General features: G+C 44.8%; 1 protein-coding gene and 1 pseudogene across 2 annotated transcripts in view; one reads left to right on the top strand and one right to left on the bottom strand.

Moving 5' to 3' along the window:
• WDR1 (WD repeat domain 1) overlaps positions 1–27,011 on the bottom strand; it is a 32,761-nt gene that overhangs the window by 3,878 nt on the left and 1,872 nt on the right. The window contains exons 3-12 of the mRNA XM_088657449.1: positions 16,844–16,934; positions 12,514–12,661; positions 10,397–10,577; positions 7,894–7,971; positions 6,397–6,477; positions 4,836–5,069; positions 3,155–3,242; positions 2,283–2,439; positions 1,577–1,664; positions 266–376 (exon numbers count right to left, since the gene is read on the bottom strand). Of these exons, the coding sequence (XP_088513575.1) occupies positions 266–376; positions 1,577–1,664; positions 2,283–2,439; positions 3,155–3,242; positions 4,836–5,069; positions 6,397–6,477; positions 7,894–7,971; positions 10,397–10,577; positions 12,514–12,661; positions 16,844–16,934 (1,257 nt within the window). The remainder of the gene's footprint in view (positions 1–265; positions 377–1,576; positions 1,665–2,282; positions 2,440–3,154; positions 3,243–4,835; positions 5,070–6,396; positions 6,478–7,893; positions 7,972–10,396; positions 10,578–12,513; positions 12,662–16,843; positions 16,935–27,011) is intronic.
• LOC148687261 (large ribosomal subunit protein eL43 pseudogene) lies at positions 23,878–24,268 on the top strand (annotated as a pseudogene). Its single transcript, XR_015946937.1, has one exon. The product of XR_015946937.1 is annotated as a large ribosomal subunit protein eL43 pseudogene (transcript).

Raw genomic sequence — 27,011 nt, 5'->3', positions numbered from 1 at the left:
TTTTTTTACTGCCATGGGTGAGAAACCTCTCTCAAGTCTTGCACCAGAAACAGTTCACACCCAACTGCTGCTTTTGTATCCGTTATTAAGGTATAGGAACAGCACATTTATTGGAGAAAATTAAGGGATAATTAGAGCTGAGGCTAAGAGAGCATCTGAAATTACTATACTGAAAATGTTTCCACAAGTGTTGCCATGCTGTGGGAGCGGCCAAGTGCTTAATGAGCAGAAAAGGCTACCTTGAAGAGGAAAATAAAACCCTTACTGTTCCTCCGACGGCTGCCATACCACCTCCAGGGTGAACTGCTACCACTTCTGGTTCAAAGCCAGGGCTATCAATTGCAAAGCACTTCTTCTTGTCCTTCATCAGAACGATCTGTAATCCGAGGAGTATGCAAATCACATTGAGGTACTGCCTAGAAAATGATGTTCCACTACCTGCTACAGGGGGGCTTCCCTACTTGGTCCAAAGGATTTGCATCAACAGAGGCCCCCTTCACATGTCCAGAGCAGTGAGAGAGACACTAGCAAATGGGTGGCATTGCTCATTGCTGACTTATAGGGCTAGGCCAGGCATGTCCAACAGGTAGATCGTGATCTACCAGTAGATCATTGGACATCTGTGGTAGACCACTGGCTCACCCCAAAGAAGCTCAACAACTTTGGCTCCCCTAAAAAAAGCTCAACATTTTTGCCCCCCCAAAACAGGGCTTTCCTCCTCCCTAAAAGAAGCTCAACAACTTTGACCTGAACCCCCCAAAAGGGGGTAGATCACTGCCAGTTTTTAACTCTGAGTAGATCGCAGTCTCTTGGGAGTTGGCCACCCCTGGGCTAGGTGATATATAGATATATTATCCAAAATCGGTTTGATTATATCAGTTTCATCATCTTTGACCTGGCAATATATCACGGATCATGGTGTGTGTGTGTGTGTGCGCGCACACATGCTATGCAAAAATCACAATGTGGGAAAACTGTGAAGCCAGCCAATGTTTCTCTCTATTCCTGCAGCCCGTTAATACGCTGCAAACCAGCGTGCCAATGAGACACAGCCACCCACAATCTTAGTTTGCCTAGAGGCAAATGTGAGAGCTCAATGGGGTGTGACAGGGAGTGTGTGTGTGTGTTTCTGTGTGTGTTGCCACGAGAGAGTAAGCCCAGCAGCAACAGTTTTTTCACCCCTCAAAAAAGGAAAAAAAGTTGGCCTGCATTTACACCAGTGTAAAATAGCATAAACTAACACCCCCACACACATCAGTAATAATGTCATCAGCCTGTGCTGACTCTTTCCAGAACCTAGTAATGCTTCTGCATCTAAGCACTACAAACTAGTTACCAAATATCACTTTAAAGAGCACCATGAGGAATCCAGGTAGAAAGAACCTGCTGCGCTTTCAAAACCATTCTTATTGTTTGAAATGCAAAGTGTGCATTGCAGCTAAGAAACTTATTATGCAATCCGAACCACATCTACTTGGAGGTAAGTCCTATGGAAGTCAACGGGTCTTACTCCCAGGATGACAGTCTTTAGTAGTTATATTGCATTGCAGTACAATCCATGTATCCTGATACGCACCTCTCCAATGCATATGACCACGGCGTACCCACCCGGTCCAACTGCAATGCATTTGGGCTGAACGTCCATTTTAATAACATCCTGGCCACTGAAAAGGGAAAGGGACAAAAAGAGAGGTTTTTTTCCCCTTAGCTGAAGGAGCTGAAGTCATTGGCAAGAATAGAACCAAAGGACCTGAGAGCAGATACGAAGCATGGGGATTTAAGGAGCGGTACTTTGTTATCAGGAAGACGGGGGATTTGGGCAGCAGGGTAGATGTAAAGGGACCAAGGTGGGACAACGGAAAGCTGTAGTAGTCAAGGTGAAATAATCCAACAATTAAAAAATATGAACTAGCATTTGGTACTTAGAGAAAGGCATGTTTCGGCACATTAAAGGGCGATTGAGAACATTTCGCACATCCCCCATCTTTTGAGCAGCAGCTTACGTTTTTCTTACACATTTGGTGGAGAACGTTTTAGACACCGTATTTATTTTCCTACATTGCACTGATATTTTAACTTGCTATATAAGATGAGAAGCACAACTGCCCATTGCACATTATCAATCCCATCTGCTCAGCAGAGTAAAACTGGTAATTTAATTTTTTTTCTGGCGCCAACCAAGGATAATGTTGGTTGCGGAAAGAACAACCAAAGTTGCTTGTTATATCTGGTTTTCTGATATAGGGCTTTAACGCAGCAGAATTAGATGGCCCGAAACTTACCTGGTGTCTTTTTTGCTCAGACTGGTGTACCGCACGGTGTCGTCCATGCTGCAGCTGACCAGCTGCTCCGACTCATCCACAACCATTCGTGAAACCTGGTTTGTGTGTCCTTTCCCAGAAAAGCTGTCATTTTCCCCCGTCTCAGAATCCCAATAATGTGAGCAAAATATTAAGGAAGTTTTCTTCAGGATGAGGGCGACATCCAACATTTATTGCAAGGAACAATCAAACCGACTCAATTCCTAAGTTGTGCTATGCTTAGGACAGCACACATATTGTCTCAGTCTCCGAACACCTTTTTAAGCAGCATTAAAATGCCGCTGCTGAGGTGTGTGTGTGTGTTTGCGTGCGCGCTCTCTGACGGGAGCGGCAATCTTGAGGGTTCGGCACCAAGGCTTCAAAGGCTCCTGATATCATTATCAAATTTGTATCCACCCTTCATCCATAGATGAAGGCAAAGCTTTCCCCCTTTACAAAAAAGATGCACAACTCTGAGCTGACACCCCCCCCCCCGCAAAAATGGGGCGTTTCCCATTTGCAAAAAAAGCTACACAACTTTGAGCTGATCCTAAAAAAAATTAGAGCTTTCCCCATTTGCAAAAGAAGCTTCCTCAAATATTTAATTTGGGGGGGGGGCAAAGGCACCTAGGCCTCTAGGAGTTGGCTGCTATGCTTAGGACAATTCAAGAAAGCAAAATATTTTTTCTTGTTTTCCTCCTCTAGAAACTAGGTGCGTCCTATGGTCAGGTGTGTCCTGTGGCGCGAAAAATACGGTGTTAAGAGAAAGGGAAGAAAGACACCCATATGTAGCAGCATAGCACTAGGGAGTTTTCATCTGCAAAAAAAGCATTGCTTGGTTGCTCAAAGGATATTAATATGCCCATCATGGCTTCCAGAGTAGATATAGGATTTCCCCCCATTTTTATGCACCGTAAGACATTGTATTGATTTACTGTGACCCTGAAAGAAAGCACACATAATTAAACAAACTCTTACATTTACACAGACAGCAGCTCAAGTTACTCATAGCACATTGTGTGCACTTGTTTCTTCCTGCCCAAATCTGGGCTTCTTTGCACAGATTTTTGGAAGAAAACCCCACTCCCCCCAGGAAAGCTTCGCCTAACCTCAAACTACTCTGATAATAGACAAAACGGAAAGTTGACAAGCTCACAAACCCTATGCTATGTGCTTCTGGGGCAGGGGGGAGAAGAGGAATTGGTTCCAAGCCATTGTCTTATCCTTAAAATAGTCTGTTAAAAACAACAACACAGGGCAAATATTATCCTATTACATGTTACAGGCCCAGAGGAGATTACAATGCAAATTATGACATGGGGGAAAGTAGACAACGGGTGAAAAGGAAGGAAGACTATGCACCCTGTTGAGCTACAAATGTTTTGGTTTTGTTTCTATGCACAAGAGAGACTAAGACTGTGCCAAAGGCTACAAAGGGGAGAGAGAGATTAAATGATGTCAGCAGTCTAATATGAAAGGGGAGGGACAGGAGAGGGACAGGGCCATTTAAGATTAACGGCTATTTTCAGGTGGCCAAGAGTGGTGGGGTGTCAGGCAGACATACACTGGGATGTTCTGCATGCCAACTCCAAGGGGCTTTTCCCTTTCCCTTGAAACAATATACTCCCGTGAGATGTGACTGCAACAGAACTTTCCATCAGTTTTAAAAAGATGGTTGTCCTTGTGGCAATTTGGGTAGGGAGGGTGGGGAAAGGGCGGACTGCTGTTTAGGCTTGACATTCAGAAGCAGAGGTGCAGCTAGCTACTGCCTGAAATGTATTTAGGTATTTAGAGACGCCTTACTGCACTTAGACCACATTAACCAGGAATCCTCCCACCTGGCAGGGACCCAGGTGGCACTGTGGGTTAAACCACAAAGTCTAGGGCTTGCTGATCAGAAGGTCGGCAGTTCAAATCCCTGCAACGGGGTCAGCTCCCGTTGCTCGGTCCCAGCTCCTGCCCACCTAGCAGTTCGAAAGCACACAGTGCAAGTAGATAGGGGCCGCTCCGGCGGGAAGGTAAACAGCGTTTCCGTGCGCTGCTCTGGTTCGCCAGAAGCAGCTTTGTCATGCTGGCCACATGACCCGGAAGCTGTCTGTGGACAAACGCTGGCTCCCTCGGCCTATAGAGCGAGATGAGCGCCACAACCCCAGAGTCGGACACGACTGGACCTGATGGTCAGGGGGCCCTTTACCTTTACCTCCCACCTGGCAAGCATTGAACATATTGTTCAGAACTGGCTTGTTTGGATTAAGTAAAGTCACTTCTCGTTTGCCACCCAGAGTGGCTGGGGCAACCCAATCAGATGGGTGGGGCATGGATAATAAATAAAATAAAGAATAAAATACTATTATTACAATTACTACTACAAAACAGTGTAGCCAACCGAACAAGAGCATCCACAATGTAGCTCAAGCAGCCTTTCTGTTCAATGGGTCTTCACAACCACACTCATTTCTGTTGGAAACAAGACAGATAATGCGAGCAGCGCATGATTAGGAAACGCGAAAGAGACGGATCAATGATTCCACACACCTTGATGACACGAAGGGGCTTATCCGGATTGTTCTCATCCAGATAGTTGATGTAGCCAGAAAGTGAGACAGTCAACAAGTGCCCTTTTTGCCACAGGCAACCCAACTGCTGATCCAAAACATTTGATCCCATGTTAAAGGTATTCACAACGCTATTAGCACCAACATCCCAGATCTTAGCTGTTTTGTCTCCAGAAGCGGAAAGTAGGCGATTGCCATCTGGACTCCAACTAATCTGTTGGAAGGAAACAAAGGGATTTAGAGGTATAGGCTCGCCCTAATTACCAGAGATAGCCTATATTTGTTTTCCATGCACATTTCCCCAGATGGCGAGTTTGAAGACGTCATGCAGACAAGCTACTCGCCAATATAAGACTGTTTGCTGTTATTTTAAGGTTTATTATTTTGCTTTCAATTGTACTCTAGCAGAATGGGTATTTGCTAAAGAAGAACCTCAAGAAGAAATAATTGATATTATTATTATTATTAATAATAATATTCTTAATTTTTTTTCCTTCTAGCACAATCTGTTACTGTGCTCTGGAGGAAGGATTATGAATACGTCTTTTTAAAAAGTTGTTCCAAGTAATGATTACAGCTTATTTTTATTTCTGTGTAATTCTGTAAACTCAGCTCTGGGAGAAGCAAAGAATCAGAAATGAATTGAGTCCATTCTGGAATGCAAAGTTGAACTCTAAAGCATTTCGTGAATTAATCAATCAGAAGAAGATTCCACAAGCACCCCAAAGAAATATTACAATGGAAAGCATCACTTTCAGAACGTCTGTTACTTTAAAAAACACAACAACCACACATAGTGCTGCATCATCTTAGAGATCCCCTCCTTGGAGAAAGATGGCAGAATCTCTATTCAAAGGTGGCCTCTTCTGCCCTTGGTTTTTCAAAGTACTTGTATCTTTTTATAAAGGGACAACCTTTATCGATCAAGAGGCTTTTAAGCCGTCCATCTAACTCAAGTCAACGAAATACCGCAGCCTAAAACTGGAACCAAATTTTTAACAAGCCTGGATTAAAATCTAGAGGGACTGCCCAGGAATCAGATCTTGCACTCACAGCATTTTGCTGGCCCTGAACTCAGCTGCAGACTCCAGCAGCACCGTTGCCAAGAATGCCCATTGCTCTTGGCATGGCTGGGGGTTGAAGCTTTGACCCCCAAAAAGAAAGTAAATGTTGGCATAACACCTCTTGGGTTTTTCAATTAAGAAACTCCTTCATGCCTGATAAGGGACTGAGCAACTCTGTCACACTTGCCCAAGCGTAAGAGGCAGCCTTAGGTGCTGCAGAGCGAGACACGTTTTGTGCTGTTGCAAGAGAAGCAGATCCATATAACGCCTGTGGAAATCAACATAACCCAGGCACCCCCAAACTGCGGCCCTCCAGATGTTTTGGCCTACAACTCCCATGATCCTTAGCTAACAGGACCAGTGGCCGGGGAAGATGGGAATTGTAGTCCAAAACATCTGGAGGGCCGAAGTTTGGGGACGCCTGACATAACCTAACAGTCTGGTCAAAGAGAGAGACGGAAAGCCCAATATACTCACTGCATAAATGCCTCCATCGTGTGCCTTATTTCCTCCTAGCGCACCAACTTTCTCTCCAGTTTTGCCATCGTAAATACATATCTTTTCAAAACCGAAAAGGAGACAAAGTATCCGTTAAGTGGGTTTTGGTTTTTTTGGGCAGCAGTTAAACATACTTAACCCCCACCCACCCACATATTGAAACACCAGCAGTTTCTTTAAAGCACGTGGATATTTAAGTATCAAACTCAAACAGTGTATTCTTGACATCAGAAAGCAATGGAATGTGTTGAATGAAACACAGTTACCAAAGGATCCAAACATCTGAAATATAGGAAAATGCTGTTTGGCATTGCCTCTGGGTTAAGGCAATCAATGCCATGCTTGCTTCTTTACCTTCAGGAAGTAGTCTGCATTATCAGCCTAAGATGGCGGACCCTCCATATCGGAGAATATTTTGGTTCACCCAAAATGGTTGTAATCCGCATAGCATTTAACAGAGCCTCTGCTACCTCCTCCAACATCCCACCTGAGGCAGATTTCATAGCTTGAACATCAATCCACATTTTACCTCTCCCCATCTTCCATCTCCAGAACTCTTAGGCTGGTAGTCAAAAGCCTTTTTTAGGATTGAAGTTGTAGAGCTTTTTATGATTTTATCCCAAAATTATTGAGGTTTTTTTAAAGATTGAAGTTGTGGAGGTTTTTTTTAGGATTTTACCCCAGTAAATAAAGTGCCGGCGGGCCGGATTAAACCCCCAAAGCGGACTTTGGACATACCTGCCCTATTACCGTGTTTCTCCGAAAATAAGACACTGTCTTATATTTCTTTTTCCTCAAAAAAGCACACAATGGCTTATTTTCAGGGGATGTATTATATTTTTCCTCCTCCTCCTGCCGTGGCCAGTATTGCTGCTGTGCCTAGCACTATGTCTTATTTTCGGGGTATGGATTATATTCCGTGAATGCTTAAAAATCCTGCTATGGCTTATTTTATGGCTACGTCTTATTTTCGGAGAAACAGGGTACTATGGATTTTGCCCCCTTTGGGCCAATACTTAATTTTTGCCTTATTCATCCTCTCCTTCATCTGTTGCCTTCTCCAGCATTGATTCTGGAACACCAGTTCCTGAGAGGCAACCCATTTTTTCTTAGAACCTAAAGTGCCAGAAATATTGGCATGGTTACTACTGTGCTAGCTCTAGAGGAAAAGTATCTTATAAAGAACCAGGCCACTGGTAGGGTTGCCAGACTCAATAGAGGGCAGGACTTCTGTGTCTTTAATTGCCCTGTCCACTATTGAGTCTGGCAACCCTAGCCGCTGGTCCATCTGGTTCCACATTGTCTCTTATGACCAGCAATGACACTCCAAGGTTCCTAGTGTTCCAAGGTGAGATCTTTAGCTGGAGATGCCAGGGACTGATTCTGGGACCTTTGGCACTCAAAGCAGATCCTCCATTTAACTATAGGCATATCTGCCCCTCCCCCAAAAAGAGGTAAGAAATGGCTCGATTTTACCTGGCCATCTGCACTGGCTGTGGCAAATCTATTTCCATCTGGAGAAAATCTCACACAGTTAACAAACCGGCTGTGATCCTATAGGAGAAACATATAAAAAGATATCAATTCCCAAACGGATTACTCCAGCTGATTTTGTGCTGTTCATTGGTCTCCACCATTAGCCTGCTGTGGGTTGTGCAAGCAGCTCAAATCCTTCCTACTTCAAGTACTTTGTAACAGCAGTCTCAACAAAACGGCACGTGTTCCCAAGACAAATTCTAAGTGCTTGTTTTAAGCTATAAAGGCTTACGTGGCTCAGGACTCCCAATACCTGACAGAATTCCTCTGCTGACATGAGGCGACAAAGACCCTAAATCAGTGATGGCCAAACTTGGCCCTCCAGCTAGTTTTGGGACTACAACTCCCATCATCCCTAGCTAACAGGACCAGTGGTCAGGGATGATGGGAATTGTAGTCCCTAAACAGCTGGAGGGCCAAGTTTGGCCATCACTGCCCAAAGTCAACGAGTGGCCCTTCTCGGGGTGTGTCTCAAAGAGATTACTTTATCCACTGTCCATAGACTTAACTCACATCTGCATACCTGCCAAGTTGCTGTCGGAGAAATAAGGGACCGGGCTGAAAGTAGCAGACCGGAAGTAGCGCTGCCGCCATTTTGGAACTGGGCAGAGCAGGCTCAGAAATGACTTTTGATGCTGCTTTGTCCAGTTCCAAAATGGCCGTCGCGCCAGAAGTCGCACTGCAGCCATGGAACTGGGCAGAGCAGCATCAAAAGTCGCTTCTGAGCATGCTCCGCCCAGTTCCAAAGTGGCCGCCGCGCCAGAATAAACCGGGGGAAAACAAAAGAAACCGTTTTTTCAGCTAGGAACAGCTGGAAAAATGGGGATTTCCCAGGAAATACGGGAGACTTGGCAGCTATGCATCTGCACAAGGCTTTCTGAAAATTGTCTTGTGGACAAAACGGGGGTGCTCGGAGGGCCAAGTTTGGTCCACAGGTTTCCCCACCCCTAAACTGTAACTATAGCAGCAGTATTTGTTGCTCACATTATACAGAAAATGCCTCCAAGAGACTTAAGACTAAATGCAAGTAGGCAAAAGCAATCAAATGCCAAATTTAAAAACAGCATATGAGGCAAAGTCCTAAAATGCTCATCCAACAATACGGTTCTGCCCCATCTCAATAAAAGTTAAGGGTAAATAAAACTATTTAAAGCCGGTGCCTAAAAATGGACAATGATGGCATAAAGTGCATTTTTCCTGGGGAAACATTCCGCAAACGGGTTATCACTGAGAAAACTTGTTTTTGTGTAGACATGAGACACACAGAGAAGGAACTTGGATGAAGACTGCAAAGTCCTGGATGGCTCATGTCAAGAGAGGGGGCTCTGAAGAATTAACATCTCTGCACCAATTTTGCATTTAAAAATAATGAGTGTGCTGGTATATAGGCCTTTCCTTGAACATGACTTTCAGTGCACAGAGCTTATGTGGATCTGGATATGCAGTTATAACCTAGATCATTGGCCCCACTGAATAGAGCTATCTTCATCTTCGGACTCTTAAACAGCGTGCGTGAAAAAAATGTAAGCAGCAACAGACACCTTGCCTGTTTGAAGGGGGTCTCATCTGGTCAAGGGGCAGTGGGCTGCACAGTGTGACTCCACTGTTCCTTGACTGCTGGAAACCCCTTCATGCAAGAAACAGGCGAAGGGCCTAAGGAAGACACCTCTGAAGGTGTAAGCAAAAATGCAATCTGCTACGGTTTGTGCAATAGTTAGCATGCACTGCAAAGACAACTGTTTGCAGCTATTAAACTCTTTAACTTTCTCCCTGGGCAGATAAGCAATCCTGCTTTAATTGCAGAGAAAGCTCTAGAGTCCCAAGACTTTAGACCTGCTGTAATTCTGAAAAAGACTGTGCTGGCTCCATGACAGCATGGGCGATCTTATGCTTGCACACGAGGATTTCAAGTTCCCCCTTTCCAACACCACCATGAAGTGCAAAGGGCTGCCGCTAAAAAGCAATGCTGCCTATTCCACGAAACACAAGAGAAAGAGAAAGAGAACGAGAAAGAGAAAGGCTGCTCTCTGCCATAGCTGCCAAGTCTCCCGTATTCCCCAGGAAACCCCCGTTTTTCCAGCTGTTCTCAGCTGAAAAAACGGATTTTTTTTGTTTTTCCCTGGTTTATTCTGGCGTGGTGGCCATTTTGGAACTGGGCGGAGCATGCTCAGAAGCGACTTTTGATGCAGCTCTGCCCAGTTCCAAAATGGCTGCAGTGCGACTTCTGGCGCGGCAGCCATTTTGGAACTGGGCAAAGCAGCATCAAAAGTTGCTTCTGAGCATGCTCCGCCCAGTTCCAAAATGGCGGCAGCGCTACTTCCGGTCTGGTCCCTTATTTCTCCCACAGGAACCTGGTAGGTATGCTCTCTGCTTGTGCAGGAATGGGGAGAGAGCTGGATCTCAAAGACAGATGGCACACAGGTGGCAAAGAATGACAACTCACACTTATTGTAAACTTGAATTTGAATGGTGGTCCTTCAAAGAAAGCAGCACAATTGTCATCGCTGCCGGTCACGAGGCGGTATGGTCTGGTCTGTTTAATATCCACACTATTGATCACTTTGTTGTGGCCGGTGATCTCACCTACTGAAGATCCGGTATCCCACAGAAACACAGCCCCAAATCTATTAAGAAAAAAACAAATCAAGTCACATAGAATGAGGACTGTATATAGGACTTAACATTTTGAGCACAGTCAGCATGTTGAGTGGATTTAAACAAGAGAAATTAGACCACACAGTTAATCTTGTGGAGTTTTAGCTTCATTCCCTATGGCAGGCATCCCCAAACTTCGGCCCTCCAGATGTTTTGGACTACAATTCCCATCATCCCTGACCACTGGTCCTGTTAGCTAGGGATCATGGGAGTTGTAGGCCAAAACATCTGGAGGGCCGCAGTTTGGGGATGCCTGCCCTATGGCATTCAAATGCTTTGCCTATTATGCATAAACAAATAATGCAACGAAATAGGGCACTTGCTTCGTGTACTGATAAAAAAGCAACACTAATATTTTTATTTATATACTCCCTTCCCTCGTGCAGAGCAGTGCACATATGGTAAAACGCAAGATGGCAATAATTAAAACACAATTGTAACAACTAAAGTAACAAAAATATAATAAGCATCAGTCATCTGAAGCTATTTTGAATTTTAGAGACTGTTCCTATCATTTTATCGCACAAGCCATGTCATACAAGAGCTGAACAGGCAAGAGTTTTATTTACAGTCGTAGCTTAGTTCTTGAACGTTTTGGCTCCCGAACGCCATAAACCCAGAAGTAACTGTTCCGGTTGGCAAACTATTTTTTGGAAGCCGAATGTCCGACACAGCTTCCCATTGAGTGCAGGAAGCTCCTGCAACTAATTGGAAGCTGCGCTTTGGTTTCTGAACATTTTCAGAAGTTGAACGGATTTCCGGAACAGATTCTGTCTGAGAATCAAAATACGACTGTGCTGCCAAATAAGCAGTAATGAGCCTTATTTTCAGTGAGTTTCCTGCTCTATACAGAAGGGAGAAAGAGGTTTTATGCCATCCCAAGGCACAGGACGAAACGCAGTATAAATACATTCACCTCGGAATACTCTGCAGCAGAACCGCAACCATGAAGGTGAAAGATCTCTGAAGAAGTGGTTGGCTGGAGCTCTACTGAAGTGTGGGCTGAGGTGCATTTATTTCTATAAAACTGATACTCTGTTTTGTTCTGTGCCTTGAGACGCTGTGGCAGCAGTGGCCTTTCATTCCAGGGAGAAGCTCTACAAGCTGGGCATTATCCATTAAGATTATCAATGTTAATAATCTTAAATGCTCTTTAAGGATCAGGCCGAGCTTAGAAAGAGGAGGCAATGATGCTTGCACCTTTTAAGCAGTTCTCGTGCCAACCCTTCCCTTCTCGTGCTGCATTCCAGGGCTTTGGAGAATTTTGAGAAGCACTTTCATTAAGGAGGTGCTTGAATGCAGGTTCCCTTGGATTGTGGGATCCTTTACTGCAGGGGTCCCCAGACTACGGCCCGGGGGGGTCACATATGGCCCCCGAGGCTCTTTTATGTGGCCCCCGAGGACTGCCGCCGCCCGCTCTTACCGGCACGGCTGCCGACTTCCGACTCGGAAAAGCGACGGAAATAGCTTGTGCGCACGCGCGTCATTTCCGGTGTACTTCCGGGTCGGAGCAGGCTTCTGCACATGCACACAAGCTATTTCCAGTGCTTTCCAGGACAGGAGTGTGCCAGAAATAGCGTTTGCGCATGGGCGCGCGCTCCCCCACCCTCCGGCCCACCACGCAATCGGCGCGGCGGGCATCTGGCCCAAAGCCGGGTAAGTTTGGGGACCCCTGCTTTACACTCGGACCACTACACGTGTAGAACTCCTGCTACTGCTGCTCAATGCCATTTAGAAACCATGTGGCTTCCTTGTGGAAATGGTTTCCAAGAATGTGAGCTATTAAAAGATCTCTAGCTGTTAAACGATCACCTATCAACTGTGAATCTGGAAATTAAAACACAAGAATAAGCCAAGTTCTCCTGCAGGAATGTGCAAAATTTAATACTTTGATTCTCTACTCACTTTTCCCTTCCTTCCCCGACAGCGGCAAGCCTCTTGCTGTCTTCTGTCCATGCAATGTCTTTTAATTTTCCTGCAAATGGCTGGTATTCATACTTCAATAGATGTTCCTTCTGCGTGGTATCCCAAATCCTAAGCTTCCCGGAAATATCTGTCACAGCACAGCAACACACATAAAGTCACCATTCCAGCAAGACCTAGTTGCCGCACAACCATCACTTTGCCACATTCAAATCGTCAGGCGTGCGAGAACTTGCCAGGGTGCACGTTAGGAATGCTAAACTCTTTCTGCAAACCACAGTTGCAACGATGTGGCGGCTATTATAAATGTTTTGCGGAGAAACTGCAGGCGTTTGATTGTGTGCAAATGCAATGCTGACGACATTTGCCTGAACATGCAATGAGCAAAACCAAGGATGTGGGGCAGGGACATCGGCAGAAGTCCCGCCCACAACATCTCCAGGCATGTGATTAGCACAGAAAGCCTTAAGAGGATTTAAGCATGTTCGACTGAACCACTTAGAGGCCTCTCTGTGAGTGGGGACCCTGACTTATTAGGGGATTACAGGGAGACTTTAAAATCCTCTTCAGACCTTTGCACTTATTGCACAAAGATCTGAAGAACAGCCTGCACACCTAGGGACTCTCAGGCAGGGCTTATGTGCACACCACTGCTCTTGGTTTTGCCTAGGAGATTTTCCATACCTTCTCCTGAAAACTTGACTGCAGGAAGAGCTTGGCAAGAATTATCTTTCCTTCCTCACCTTCTGCCGGAGCCTCCACTGAATCTCAGCCCCTCTCTTACACAGAAGGACAATGAAATTCCAACCCATCCAACCCTCCATCTTTATACCTGACTTATATCTTTGTGCCCGAATTAAGATGCTAAGCTGTATTATCTAATTTTCAATTGCTTTTTACCTCTACTTCTTAAAGAGTGTTCATTTGTGATTGTTCATAAGGCATGCATGCATTTCTAAAGTCCCCTTTCAAAACCTTATTGGGACTATTATTTCTAAAATCATGCACCAAGTAACCAAAATGTGCTTGGTTTTCCAAAGGCCTCTGCAAAAAAAACCCGGAAGAGCCATTGCAATTCAACACGGTAGCTTTCTTGTTTTGACAGTACTGTAGCTTGCTTAACCTCCTCCTTGGGTTTCCTGATCTATGCAATAGCTGTAATAAGAAGGTGGTCTCCAAGCTCTCCAAGGAGCTTGAAAGAATACTAAATAAACAAGAGTCATTTCTATCTCTCTGACGGTTTGGAGCTCAGTAGAGAAAGACGGCAGTGCCTGAAAATAACAGGATCTACCACAATAATGTCTTTCCCATTAATTACTGGCTGCACAAATTCAGACTATTCAAGAATAACCTTCACATTCAAAATAGCTCAATCTCCTGATTTTAGGTTTAAGTTAGACAATGGGGTTGCGAATGCCAGTAAGCCAAGACAGAATCCCAGAAGAATCGACACAATCCTCTTCCCTCCAATGGAGTGGAGGCACACATGTATGGAGTCTTGCATGTTTAAATCTTGTTTAGATCTTGACTGAGAGTCCTGGAAAACCTGAACCCTGCCTTGCAGGCCTTTTTCCAGGGCTGGGCCCGGACTGACTCCAGCTACAAAAGCCGAGGCTGCTGAACAGACTCTTGGACTGGAGTATTGTTTAGAGGGCTTCTGTTGCTGTTGTTGATATTAACTTTTGTATCTTTATTTTAGATCTCCTTATGATTTATGTTCAAATGGCTCAACTTTGAATAATGTACTTTTTGATATATATTTTTGTTTATGACTACTTGTTAAGTTTGTAATTTTACATCTTTTTCATGTTGTAAGCTGCCTTGAGCATGGTTTTAACTGTGGAAAGATAGCAAGCAAACAAAATTCCGTATGTACAACCATGTTCAAATGCATCTCACAATAGCATAACAAGCCAAGGCATTTGCACTTGCCAGGAATAAGAGAGCAGTTAAACTCCTGATGCTCTCAGTACTGCTGGAAAGCAGCAAAGGGCCTTTAACTGCTGGTGTGACCTCCAATGACATTAGTGGAGGCTGAAGATCACTGCCAGAAGCAAATTCCTCTTCTTGATACAGGGCAGTTGTCCTACCGGAAGTTGTGAAATGTATGGAGTTCGGAGAAACCATGCATGTCTGTTGGTCCCTAGGATTGTGCTTATTGGAAACTCAGTAAAAACCATCTCGGGAAAATGCTACTTCTGTATGGACGTCAAAGGAATTCATAAGAAACCACGTATCACTGATTAAAGTCTGTGATAATACAAAGTCAAATATTGCTGATGGGAACTAGGCCAGGTCAAAGCTTTCTTACCATGTTCACATGCTTCTAAACACTCATACAGTTTTAGCGTGCAACTATCTTTGACAACATGGAAAATACATCCCCCCCCCCCGAAAAAGTTTGCTTCCTCCTCGAGTTATTTGAGAATTTAGACTGCAATTACCTTCAGCACAGGGATTCATCTACTTTTGCTTTCCACTGAAAATCACCATGCACAGGGTTATTATTAACTAAGCCTCAAATTTAGGTCTAGAGAGAGTTAAGATGCAGATCAAGTAAAGAGCAAGCTAGTATTATGAAGCACAAGAGACCACATCTCTTGAAATTACGCCCCCCTCCCCCGAGTATTGAATCTAAAATTAACTATATCCTGGATATTGTGCGTTCTGTGATTCTACACAACTGCAAAATGTGTGAACAGTGTTATCTTTTGAAAGTTGGTGTGACAAATTGAAGCACTTTTGGAATGTTTATTCCTACCCGGCTGGCAAAGAGTTAACCCACCTCCAGCCTGACTGACATAGAACTCTGATGGGGGCGGGACTGTGCCCGGTTTAAAAGGAGGGAGTGTCGGTTTGGTCAGTTAGGAGGGAGAGGGAGGAGGGTGTGGTGTCTTGTATGAAGAAAGTGAAGAGGCTAGGAAAACTTAAAGTTAAATGTTTGACTGAGTTTTTTTCTTGTACAACTGGAACAAGGCAAATAAATAAATGACACGTTAAAGAAACACTTATGCTTTTAACACAATAAAACTTCATCTCTGTTTTGCCAAAAAGGTCCGTCTTTATTTTTCCAGCAAGGTACCAGGACTCACAGCCGTGGTGGCTCAAGAGAGGGCAAAACTCACCTCAGGCAGGGAGGTGGCAGTTTGTGTCCTGGAGTTACACGGGGGAGGCTTTGTAGGGTAACCTGAGGTGCCAAGAAGTTGCCAGAGTGAAAAGGGCAAACTTTTTACAGTGGGGAATCAAACTGAGGGAGACCCTTTACTGTACGCAAGAGGTTATTCCATCGGACAGCCTAGAGTTCCCTAAGGTACCAGGCCACGTAAGCTGGAAGGCTCTCCTTACTAAGAAACCCACTAGTAAAAGGGGTTTATTTTTGAGGCGGCAGGAGAAGAGGGTGGGTGTTTTCCCCTCTGGATTCCTGTGCCGCAGTGATAGTAAGAGAGAGTGGGACACTGGTCGTCACAGTTGGCCTTTTCATAAAGGCAAACTTCTAGCCATTGTGGTTGGGAATATGCCAAAGGTATGTTTGCAACATTGGCTTACAAGCCAAGGGGAGCAAGCAACATCTCTAATTTGTAGGAGGTGGAACTTGGGTGTCCTGGCCCTCCCCCATGACCAGCTGCTTAATTTGCATAATTTATAGCGCTCACAGAATCCATTTTTAAGGCTGAGTGTGCCCAACACAGCTATGGCTACATTCACAACATCTGAGGCTGAACAGCTGAGAGTATTGCACTCCTGGGAAAATAGAAGGGGCAAGGAGAAGAATTCCTGGTAGTATATGCAAAAGCACTTTGCAGGGTTTTAAACTCATCTTCATGGTGGGAAATGGAAAACTGCTACAGCTTTTGAAAAGTGACCTCATTTTTAGGCTCAAAACAAACAGGTTCTATCTGGAAACAAGTGCATAACCATTTCACAAACCTTTATGTTTAAATGACTTGAAATACATTCTCTTCTTGAAATCCTTATACTGTATCAATCTTGTAAGATAGTTATGTATCACTATCCCAATATTGCAGATTGCATCTGGTGAGTTTGTGGCAGACTCGCGATTCAAACCAGAGACTTCCAGATTTCTGCCTCAAGTCTCTTAGCCCTCATAGTACACTATTAAGAGAGGCACATTCAATGGCAATATTAAGCAATGTTGTAGACCACAAGCCAATACTGAGGCAGGCCCACTTCGGCCCACTGAAATCTATGACCTAAAATGGCATAGGATTTCCACCACAGATTATAAATGGACCCCATTTGGAGTAAAATTGGTAATAGCAAGATTGACACGGATACTAGTAGAATACCATACCTCCAGATGCGATGTAGAAGCCGCTGGGAGCATACTTGGCAACAACAACCTGATGAGCATGTTCAGTGTAGATGTCAGCAATCGCTGGATTCTATAAAAGAGTTATATTTTCATGTAAGTATTCGAGGAAGCTTCCCATCTGCTGCTCTTAGTCCCTCTCAACTGATAAGAGAAATCAGAAAAATTATCTGCGACTACCATGTTGAGAGAAGGATTGAAACAAGGTGGACTTCAGCAGAAGCCCAAAGGTCGGTCCAAAAGAACAACCGGCAAGCATCCATCTTCAGCTATGGGAACTCCCTTCCAATCAGAAGCCAGATAACTGGAACACAGCCCCACAGAGAGCTGCCATGTCACCAACACCTCATGATTAATGGTACTAGTGGATGCGTCAACATCTAACGAGATTATCAGGACAATGTTTTTCCAGTTTTGAGTTTCTTGGTCAAGGCTGCAGTCTCAGTGTCTGTCTGGTTTCATCGCCCTTTGACCCTCTCAGTCAGTCTTCCTGACTGGTCAAGGAAGGCAAGAGTGGCTTTCGCTTTTGCAAAACTAGACAAAACAAAAAGGTGGGACTGCCACCACTTCCCCGTTCTCACCAAGCACCCATAGGGGAGGGACCAAGGAAGGAATCCTCCGCTTTTTACAAGGTTGCACGGCTCTCAGTCTCACTATCGAGACACAGACAGAAACTCAACAGGTAAGGTTTTTTAGTTGCAACCTCCGACTCACTTTACCGTGAGGCAGGCAGAAGTTCAATCAATGTGGTAGGTGACTAAGTGGCTTAGGAACTGAGTTTAGCTTCCCCTCAGCAAAGCCCCAAAACAGAAAAGCAAAAGTCCTTTCTCAGGATTTATTGTAAAATAAGACAGCTTAAAACAGTGCACATTTCTTTAAAAGTTACAAGCATAAAATAAAAACAGTATTTAGTATTTCTGTCTAAGGTACATATGAACCATTAGCATTTCAGAAGCACAGCAAGAGATCAGAAGTTGGTTTCAAAGTGGCCAAGTGCCCTCAGGCACACACACACACACAGAGAGAGAGAGAGAGAGAGAGAGAGAGAGAGAGAGAGAGAGAGAGAGAGAGAGAGACTGCATGATGCCATGTTGCTTTGGCCAAGTTGCAAGTTGCAAAGTGCGAGTTTACATCTCAAAGCCAGGTATCTTTATTCTAATTTACCACGGGGTAATTTAAAATCACCAATAACAATATGGGCGAACTGTAACTCATGGTCCACACACAGCTTTCCGTGTTTTGACTCCCATAATGGACCTTGAAATAACTGAGGGAAACTCCCAAAGTTCTCATGGACATGTACCAGGCACTTTTAAGGTGGAGAGGTGGCATGATCCTTTCTTACCCATTCCACATCCTCCCCCCAGATGCTAATCAGATAACAGCTCTGGCCTTTTTGCAGCCTTAGGTAATTAAATCACCCTCTTAGAGACAGGATGGGGGGGGGGGGAAGAGAGAGAAGAGGTCGTTTTAAAGGGACCACCTTGCTTTCCTAGAAAACCATGGAGTTTCTTCCATTCCCATGATGCCACACTGGGATATGAACCAGAGTTTAATATTCTATTTTCTTACATTCACGACAGTGCCATAGAGAGATGAAACGTTGGACTGGCAGATCTGAGAGTGCAGTATCAAAGCCGGTGTCAGAGTTCCAATGAATCAGCAGCACACTGCTGAGTATCCCTCAAGGTCCACACATGGAAATTTAACGCAATCTGCCCAGTCCACGCACACACAGCTTGCTAGATATATAGCAAAGATACCCAAGTTCTATTGCTATAATATACCACTATCAATTTCAAATAATGATGCTTTACATCTCTGTATGGAACAATTATTTTATTTATTAGACTTATATACCACCCTTTAGTTCTCAGTTTAGTGAGCAGTTAAGTTGACAGACAAAGGAAGAGAACGATATGCTGAGGCAAGAGGGGACAAATCTGTGGTTTGATGACGCACAGTGACAAGTGGAACCTCGGTTTACGCCTACCTCCGTTTACGAACGCTGTGGACCCGGAAGTGTTTACATCCAGGTTCCGCGGCGTCAGATGCGCAGAAGCGATCTGTGCAGTGCGTGCACAGAAGCGCTCTATCGGTGCTCTGCGCACGCGCAGAAGTGTGCCTTCAGTGGGCGAACACCTCTGCGGAACGGATTGCATTCGCAAACCGAGGTACCACCGTGCCGTCATTATGAAATCAAATGAATGCGTTTGATTTGGGCACCAGATCACACCAAGCCAAAGCTCCAGCTGCCCCATTTCTGGATTCAATTCCATGCAATATCAGGCAAGCCCCATGACTCGATACTTTTCGAATGGGTCTTGATCAGTGCTATTGTCATAGAAAAAGAGGTGCCAGAACTCACCATGAACTTGTTCTCTTATAATGGCAATGGCGCCCACCTGAGAGGTGCTGGAACTGAGTTTCAGCGAGATCTGGCTGAAAAAAGCCTTCAGTGGTTAATTATACATTGAGCTGTAGAAATGATGTTGTGATCTGGGTTTTGTTTTGTTTAACTCATCCTAGGTTATTGTGTTTTTTTCTGTGCTGACTGTAATAGTCACATGACTTGAATGCTTTATTTGTTTTAAATTATATTTGCCTGCATTTTCTAAACCACTTTGGGAAGATCTTCATAAAAAGCAGGTTGTAAATCAATAACTTAAATACCAGTAGTTCACCCACAGGAAGCGTTAATGTCCCAAGGAGAAAGGGGCAGGCAGCCTCTGGAGAGGAGCCTAAGAAAGAACATGGGGACATGGCTAAAGGAAACAAGTCACGGTCATAGCTACAGCTTCCCAAGTTGGCTTGTTTCTCTACAGCAGTGGTGGCTACTTCAGATGCTATTGGACTCCCAACTCACATTGAACACAGCCAGCATGGAGGAATTGAGGAGAAGCTCATCAATGTAGCAGAGGAAACCAAACAGGGAGGTGTAGCTAATGCCACGTATTCTTCGCAGAAGCTTACGAATAGCTTGGCCTATCGCTCAACATCCAAAGCATGCACAAAACCCCTCTGCAGCACCACAAATCAAACTCAATGGTGTAACGTTGGAAACTGTTGATCACCTCTCCTACAGCAGTTATCTTTCCACAAGGGTCATCATTGGTGCCAAAATCCCTGAACTCTGCAAGAGTGCAGAGTGTTTGAGGACTGGGACATTCACAGGGAAACCAAAATGCTTGTTTACTAAGCTATTGTACTACCAACCTTACTGTATTGCTTGTGAAGCATAGACTACTTATAAATGTCATCTCCAACTCCTTGAAAGATTCCATTAACGGTGTCTCCGAAAAATTGTAAATATCACTTGGGAAGACAGTCGAACGTCAGTGTACTGGAAGAAGCAAAGATCACCAGTGTCGAAGCAATGATTTATCAACATCAACATGTTTGGATGCCGGAGTCTTCCAAAGCAACTACAGTGGTGCCTCGCTAGACGAAATTAATTCGTTCCAGGACTCAATTCGTCCTACGAAAATTTCGTGTAGCGAGGCACCGTTTCCCATAGGAACGCATTAAAAGTCAATTAATGCGTTCCTATGGGCTCCGGGGGCCTGGTGGCCTGGCGGTGGCAGCGATACTTGCTCTTTTGGCTCGGGGAAGGCAGGCAGGCACTTGTTCTCTTGCCTGCCTTCCCCAAGCCAAGAGAGGTGTGTGCCACCGCCTCGCCCGACAGAGCCGGCATTTGACAGGGCTTCCGAACCCCCGTCAGATGCGGGCTCTATTGGGCAGGGGGGGGGAGGAACGAAGGAAGAGAAAGCAGCCCTTTCTCTTCCTTCCTTCCTCTCCCCCTGGTGCCAGCTTTCCCCCCACCCCGTCCGACACAGCGGGATCGGAGGAGAAGCCTCCTCCGATCTGCGCTGTGTCGGACGGGCTGAGGGGAAAGCGGGGCTTTCGGCAGCCAGCGAAAACGTCCCCGCACTGGCGCACTTTTGCCCCATCACCCAGAGCCAAAGCGCGCCGGTGCGGGGGTGTTTCGCTGGCTGCCTTCCCCTTGAGTTGGGGAAGGCAGCCAGCGAAAACGCCTGACAGATCTGGGATTTCCTCCCTCCCCCTGCCCGACAGATCCGGGATTTCCTCCCTCCCCCCGCCCGACAGAAGTGCGGCGATGTGGGGGTGTTTTGCCGCCTGCCTTCCCCAAGCCAAGGGGAAGGCAGGCGGCAAAAAGCCCTGGCAATTTTTCGCTGCACGCTGGTCTTTGCAGTGGGAGGTTTGTTTTTCTATGGCCACGCTTCGCAAGACGAAGCGACGGCCATGGAAAAACTCGTCGTCTTGCGAGGCAACCTCCGATCGCAAAATCCATTCGTCTAGCGAAAAATTCGTCTTATAGGGCATTCGTTAAGCGAGGCACCACTGTACTCTATTCCGAACTTAAGAATGGAAAGTGTAATGCTTGGTGGTTAACAAAAGAGGTTTAAAGACTCAAGACAAATCTAAAAAAATGTAGTATAAACACCAATAATTGGGAAACACTAGCCTGTAAGTGCTCCAATTGAAGCCTTCATAAAAAGGTGTCATGGGCTTTGAAGACAATCAAACTCAGGACAAAAGGAAGAAACTTGTTAAGAGGAGGGCACATTCGGCAAACCCTCACCACCATCAACTCCTGTCTGGAAACCTATGTCCCCACTGTGGAAGGACTTGTGGATCCAGAATTGGCCTCCACAGTCACCTACGGACATACCATGTTCATGGAAGACTCTTACTTGGCTACGAGTGGTTGCCAAAGAAGAAGTCATGGAAGACAGAATCATGACTCAAGATGACCTTATCAGATTGGAGAACTGGGCCCAAACTAACATAATGAATTTCAATAGGGACACCTAGGCAGGAAGAACCACCTGCACAAAAGCATGCTTGTTTTCTCCTTCTCTGGGGGGGTAGGACTTGAACCAATGGCTTCAAGTTACAGTGGTACCTCGGTTTAAGAACACAATTGGTTCCGGAAGTCTGTACTTAATCTGATGTGTACTTAACCTGAAGCGAACTTTCCCATTGAAAGTAATGGAAAGTGGATTAATCCGTTCCAGACGGGTCCGCGGAGTACTTAAACTGAAAGTACTCAAACCGAAGTGTACTTAAACCGAGGTATGACTGTACAAGAAATGAGATTCTGACTAAACATCAGGAAAGACTTTCTAACAGCAAGAGCTGACCGGCAGTGCAACAGACTCCCTTGGGAGGCTGCGGACTCTCCTTCCTTGGAGGTTCTTAAGCAGAGGTTGAATGGCCATCTGTCATGGATGCTTTAGCTGGGATTCCTGTATTACAGAGGGTGGGGCTAGATGACCACTGGGTGCTCTTCCAATGCTTACAATCCTACAATTCGAAACTAACCACAATTTGTCTGGATTCAGAAGTAAAAAAAACTCTGAAATGCAGCCTGGGCGGGGAGAGGAGCTCGGCATTTGACTGCTGCCTATGCTATTGGATGCAAACACTTCTAACCCTGGTTAGCCATCATATACTCAGACCTAGTTCAGATGCAGCTGTAAAGCAGAGAAGAATTCCTGTACCCAACACTCCCCTTCACACTTGAGGGCAGCAGTTTACCTTTCAACAGCTTGTTCAAACAAACCAGGCTCAAACCATGGTTTCAGAACCTGCCTTACTTATAGAATCATAGAACCGTAGAGTTGAATGAATGGTTAGAACCACAGATTAATGTGCAGCTGTGGCTTTTTCTGAAGTCGCAGTGGAAGTTTTCACTGTCCTCTTCTCATATGTGGTAGAAAATCTCCTAAGTCCAGCACATTTTTGAGCACCTTAACCACCGCTAAGGGTGATGATCTGAACCAGGATCCCCCTCTCTGCCTCAGACTTGCCGAACAACTTCTTCTCCCACTCCCCATTGTCTCCTACCACGTCTCCTTAGAAGGGGAAAGGGGAGCCAATGGAGTCAAAACATTCGTGAGACCTCCACATCTAAAAACCACCCACCTGTGAGCTTTCATAAGAGACACCAACTGACCATGAAGGACTACAAGCAAATACCCTAGCAAAATTGCCGCCTATCCTATCCTACCATAGGTGCTGTTTCCAGAAGGAGAAGGAGAAAATATTACTGATTAGGCCAAGACTTCTGAGAAGCAAAGTATCTTCTTTGTTGATTAAGTCAACACCTTATTTGAAGGCTAGTATTAAGGCTACAATAAGGTCATCTTTCTGTAGTACATAACTGCTCTTTGAGCAAGAGGCAGCACACAAAAAGTCACTGAAACCAGTTAAGATACCAGGAAATCTCTGAAAGCAATAATGTAGTAAGGATTCCAGAGCCTCTTATGAAAAGAAAAGAAAACAAAAGATTAGCTGAATCCTAAAACACACACCCTGCTATGGAGTCCTCCAATTCACAGTCTATTCTTTTGGAAGTCTGAAACCAGAGATGCCTGCAACAGCCACCGACTGGCTCTGTAACTTACTGCTGGCAGAGGAGGCCACAGAAGTAAAATATTCATGCAACTGGGTAATCCAGTGTTACAGTTGCCCTTGTGGAGCTGTCTAGTACTCTTTTAGGACTTTAATGGGGTGCACAGAAACATCTGAATTGTCAATTATGGATGAGACAACAGCATAAGGAGCTTGATGGTTATCAAGCTGAATATAATCTGTCACCTTCTGTTTGTTGAATGACTCAACATTCTTAGATTTCCTGAATGTTTTTCTTCTGGGCTCCCCAAAACTGTGCCCTTTGACAAATGGAAGTGCCACCCCCAAAGTCAGCTGACCCTGGCTAGGAGCAACGGGTCACAGCATACAAGCCAGTTAGCTCCTCAGGGTGAAGGAGCATCCATTCCTTATAGACCCCGAGACACGTTTGTTTCTTGCATTATGAAGCAACCTAGGTACGCGAGAGGAACCCAATCACTTGAGCATACCACAAATGCACTCAGGCTGCAAAATTATACAGAGTTTCATTGGGAAGAAGTCAAAGAGACCAGAGGGAAAAGCCAGGTCAAGAAGAATAAACCAACATTACAAAATCCAAAGCAGTCTCTCCCTGGGGCCTGCAGCGGTAACAAGATGGCCAAACGAACCAAGAAGGTTGGGATTGTGGGTAAATATGGCACCCGATACGGAGCTTCCTTGAGGAAAATGGTGAAGAAGATTGAAATTAGCCAGCAGGCTAAATATACTTGCTCCTTCTGTGGCAAGACCAAAATGAAGAGGAAAGCTGTGGGTATCTGGCACTGTGGCTCTTATATGAAAACAGTAGCTGGTGGCGCCTGGACATACAACACCACTTCAGCGGTGACAGTGAAATCTGCCATCAGAAGGCTGAAGGAGTTAAAAGACCAGTAGAAGCATATTTTTGTTCCACTGTTACTCTTCCTCTACAGTTCATGTCCTTATTGTCAATTAAAGGTGGCTGTGAACATTTAAAAAAAAATTAAAAAATCCAAAGCAATGGGTAGTAGGAAAGGCTTGTAGCTTCCGTTGGCAGCCATTGGTGAAAGACAAAGGGGAAGAAACACATTCTATAGTTAGTCTTCTGTGCCCAAGTGGCTTTGAGAAACAGCGTCCCCAGCAAGGCCAATTGAACTAGGCTTCTGGGACGAGTTGCCAACTCTGGAACGAGTAAAGCCCTTTTGAGCATATTCTGGGAAGCTGAGAGATGAGCAATGAGGAAACTATTCAGCTTCTCTTCTAGACCACATCCAGCAACGGGTTTGCTCAGCCTATCGATTCAAGTCAGAAGGAATGAAGGTATGGGAGAAAAGAGAGGATACACTTTAAAACATGGCTTTGTTGCATGCAATGAGAATTTTATGGATTCGTTGGCTTAAGAAGAGATAGTGGCTTAGCAGCCAACTGTAGGCAGAATGCCTCTTCCTCATTCTGTCTCAGATAGCTATCATAGGTTAAGTAACGAATAAGTTCTTTACCAAATGAACAAAAGTCCACAGTGCTCCTGGCTGGAAGTTGTTTGGAAAAGTCCCACCAAAAGAAAACCTACGGAAAGACTCTAAAATAATTCAGCAGAAGTCAGCTTCCTCAGTGAGGAAGTGCAAAGAAGGGAGAAAAAGCCTTGCCTTCCCCTCAATCAAGTCCAGCTGAGCAAGAAGGGAGAAGAGTTCAGGGATTTTTTAAAAAACTGTTTTATAAGTTCTGTGTCTTTGTTTCTCAATTTGGTCCTTTTATGTGGTTTTGTATTTATTGTGGTATTTTATGCATTTTGACTTGCACTTATTTTTATTGATCACAGTTTAGTAATTATTTATTGTAATTGTTGAGAGTGAATTTGTTTAATTATTATTTGCTGTGTTGAGGGTTAATTTTATTGTTTACTACAGTGGTACCTCAAGTTACGAACTTAATTCGCACTTAACTCATTCCGGAGGTCCGTTCTTAACCTGAAACTGTTCTTAACTAGAGGCGTGCTTTAACTAACAGGGCCTCTAGCTGCCGCTGCGCCACCAGCACACGATTTCTGTTCTCATCCTGGGGCAAAGTTCTCAACTCGAGGCAACTCTTCCAGGTTAGCGGAGTTTGTAACCTGAAGCGTTTGTAACCTGAGGCGTTTGTGACTCGAAGTACCACTGTATTGTATTCTAATAGATTGTTGAATATTACTTTATTTGATGTAAGTTGTTCTATTTTAAAGTTATGTTTTATTATGGCTTTTTGTATTGGACCACATTATTATAAGGTGTGTGTTCTTTGCTGCTGTAAATCGCCTTGTGTATTGCAACATAGAAAGGCAGTATACAAATTAAAAGTGAAATGAAATAACACAACGGTTATTCCTGCACGATCCTCAACTGTGTCACTAGCGGCCATCCTAGCTGTGCCAGAAGACCCACCTGTTGAAAGTATAATAAAGATAAAATTCTCCATGCTCTGAGGTGGTTCTGGTCCACAAATCCACAGGCATGGCCCTCCTGCTCCTATCTATGCACAATACAAACATCTGTTGCCCAAGTTATGTGTCTGGCCACCCATGTTTATTAGGCAGTGGTTTCAACGGGTCAATAATCCCGCCCCCTAGATTTTGTAGTGAGCCAAGATTTTTGATCACCAGGACCACAGGGGCTCGCAGGGTCTTGTCGCACTTCACATTGAGGTGCACAGAATATTTTGAGCATGCAGTATCTCTGGGGACAATTCCCGCCCCCGCCCCAAGATGATGATTTTGGTAAGACCAGGACAAACGCAAGAAGGTTCATCACAGAGCACATAGATAAGCTGTTGAATGTGCTGGCACAAGCATTATTAGATACTCAGATATATAAGCTAGGTGCCAGATGCCTCCTTAAACCAAGGTTACACTCACCAAAACAAAATGTCTAGTTGCCATTTTTGGCTCTAAAGTCTTAGACGGATTGACTGTGATTGATTCGCAGTTAAACATCTGGCTTGTTCAGATGTCAACCTTGAGCTAGTTTAAGAACGATGAGAGCTTAAAGAAGAAAAGTCCCTTGATCCTGGGACAGTCCACATATATATTGGCCTATATTCCAACATCTTTTCTTAATGGTGACTGCTGGTGCTCAGGTAGCACAGAAAAAGCATTTTGGTTCCTGAAATATACACTGATTGTGCAGATAAAATATAACTGATGGAATTCTACAGGATGGGGTATTAGTCAAGATCCAATGATCCGCAGGCATGCACCTCCAAATGGTGGAGATGCGAGGCACCATCCTGGCCCCCAGGCATCTTCACTTTGCCACAAGTGGTCGAAAGCCGGGTGCGAAATGTGCCTGGCTAATTTCAATCAGTGGGCGCAAGGTGTACCAATGGCTACCAACATTGTCTAGGCAAATACATGAAGGAGAAAAATATCAATGACTACCAGGCATGATGTCAGTGTACAACCTCGGGTACTGGAGGTGGTATGCATCCATATCACCTGTTGCTGGGGAACAAATGGGAAGAGTGGTGCTGTGCTCATGTTCCATGAGCCTCCCATAGGCATCCAGCTGGCCACTGAAACAGCATACCAGACTAGACTGGCTGTTGGTCTGGTTCAGTAGGTCTCTCCTTATGTTCTCACAGCCGTATCTTAAAAGTTTTGCCAAATGTATTTCTAGTTTCTAGAACGCGGATGCCAACACCCGAAATTAAAGTGACTCCCATGACTAGTGTTTTTTCTAAAAGAGGAAATATACCGTAAGCAGTCAAAATGTCCAACTCCCCA

The sequence above is a fragment of the Zootoca vivipara genome, chromosome Z1 (genome assembly GCF_965207765.1).
Source record: "Zootoca vivipara chromosome Z1, rZooViv2.hap1.1, whole genome shotgun sequence".
In the NCBI taxonomy this organism is placed as follows: domain Eukaryota; kingdom Metazoa; phylum Chordata; class Lepidosauria; order Squamata; family Lacertidae; genus Zootoca; species Zootoca vivipara.
This window is presented reverse-complemented; position numbering and strand designations above follow the sequence as displayed.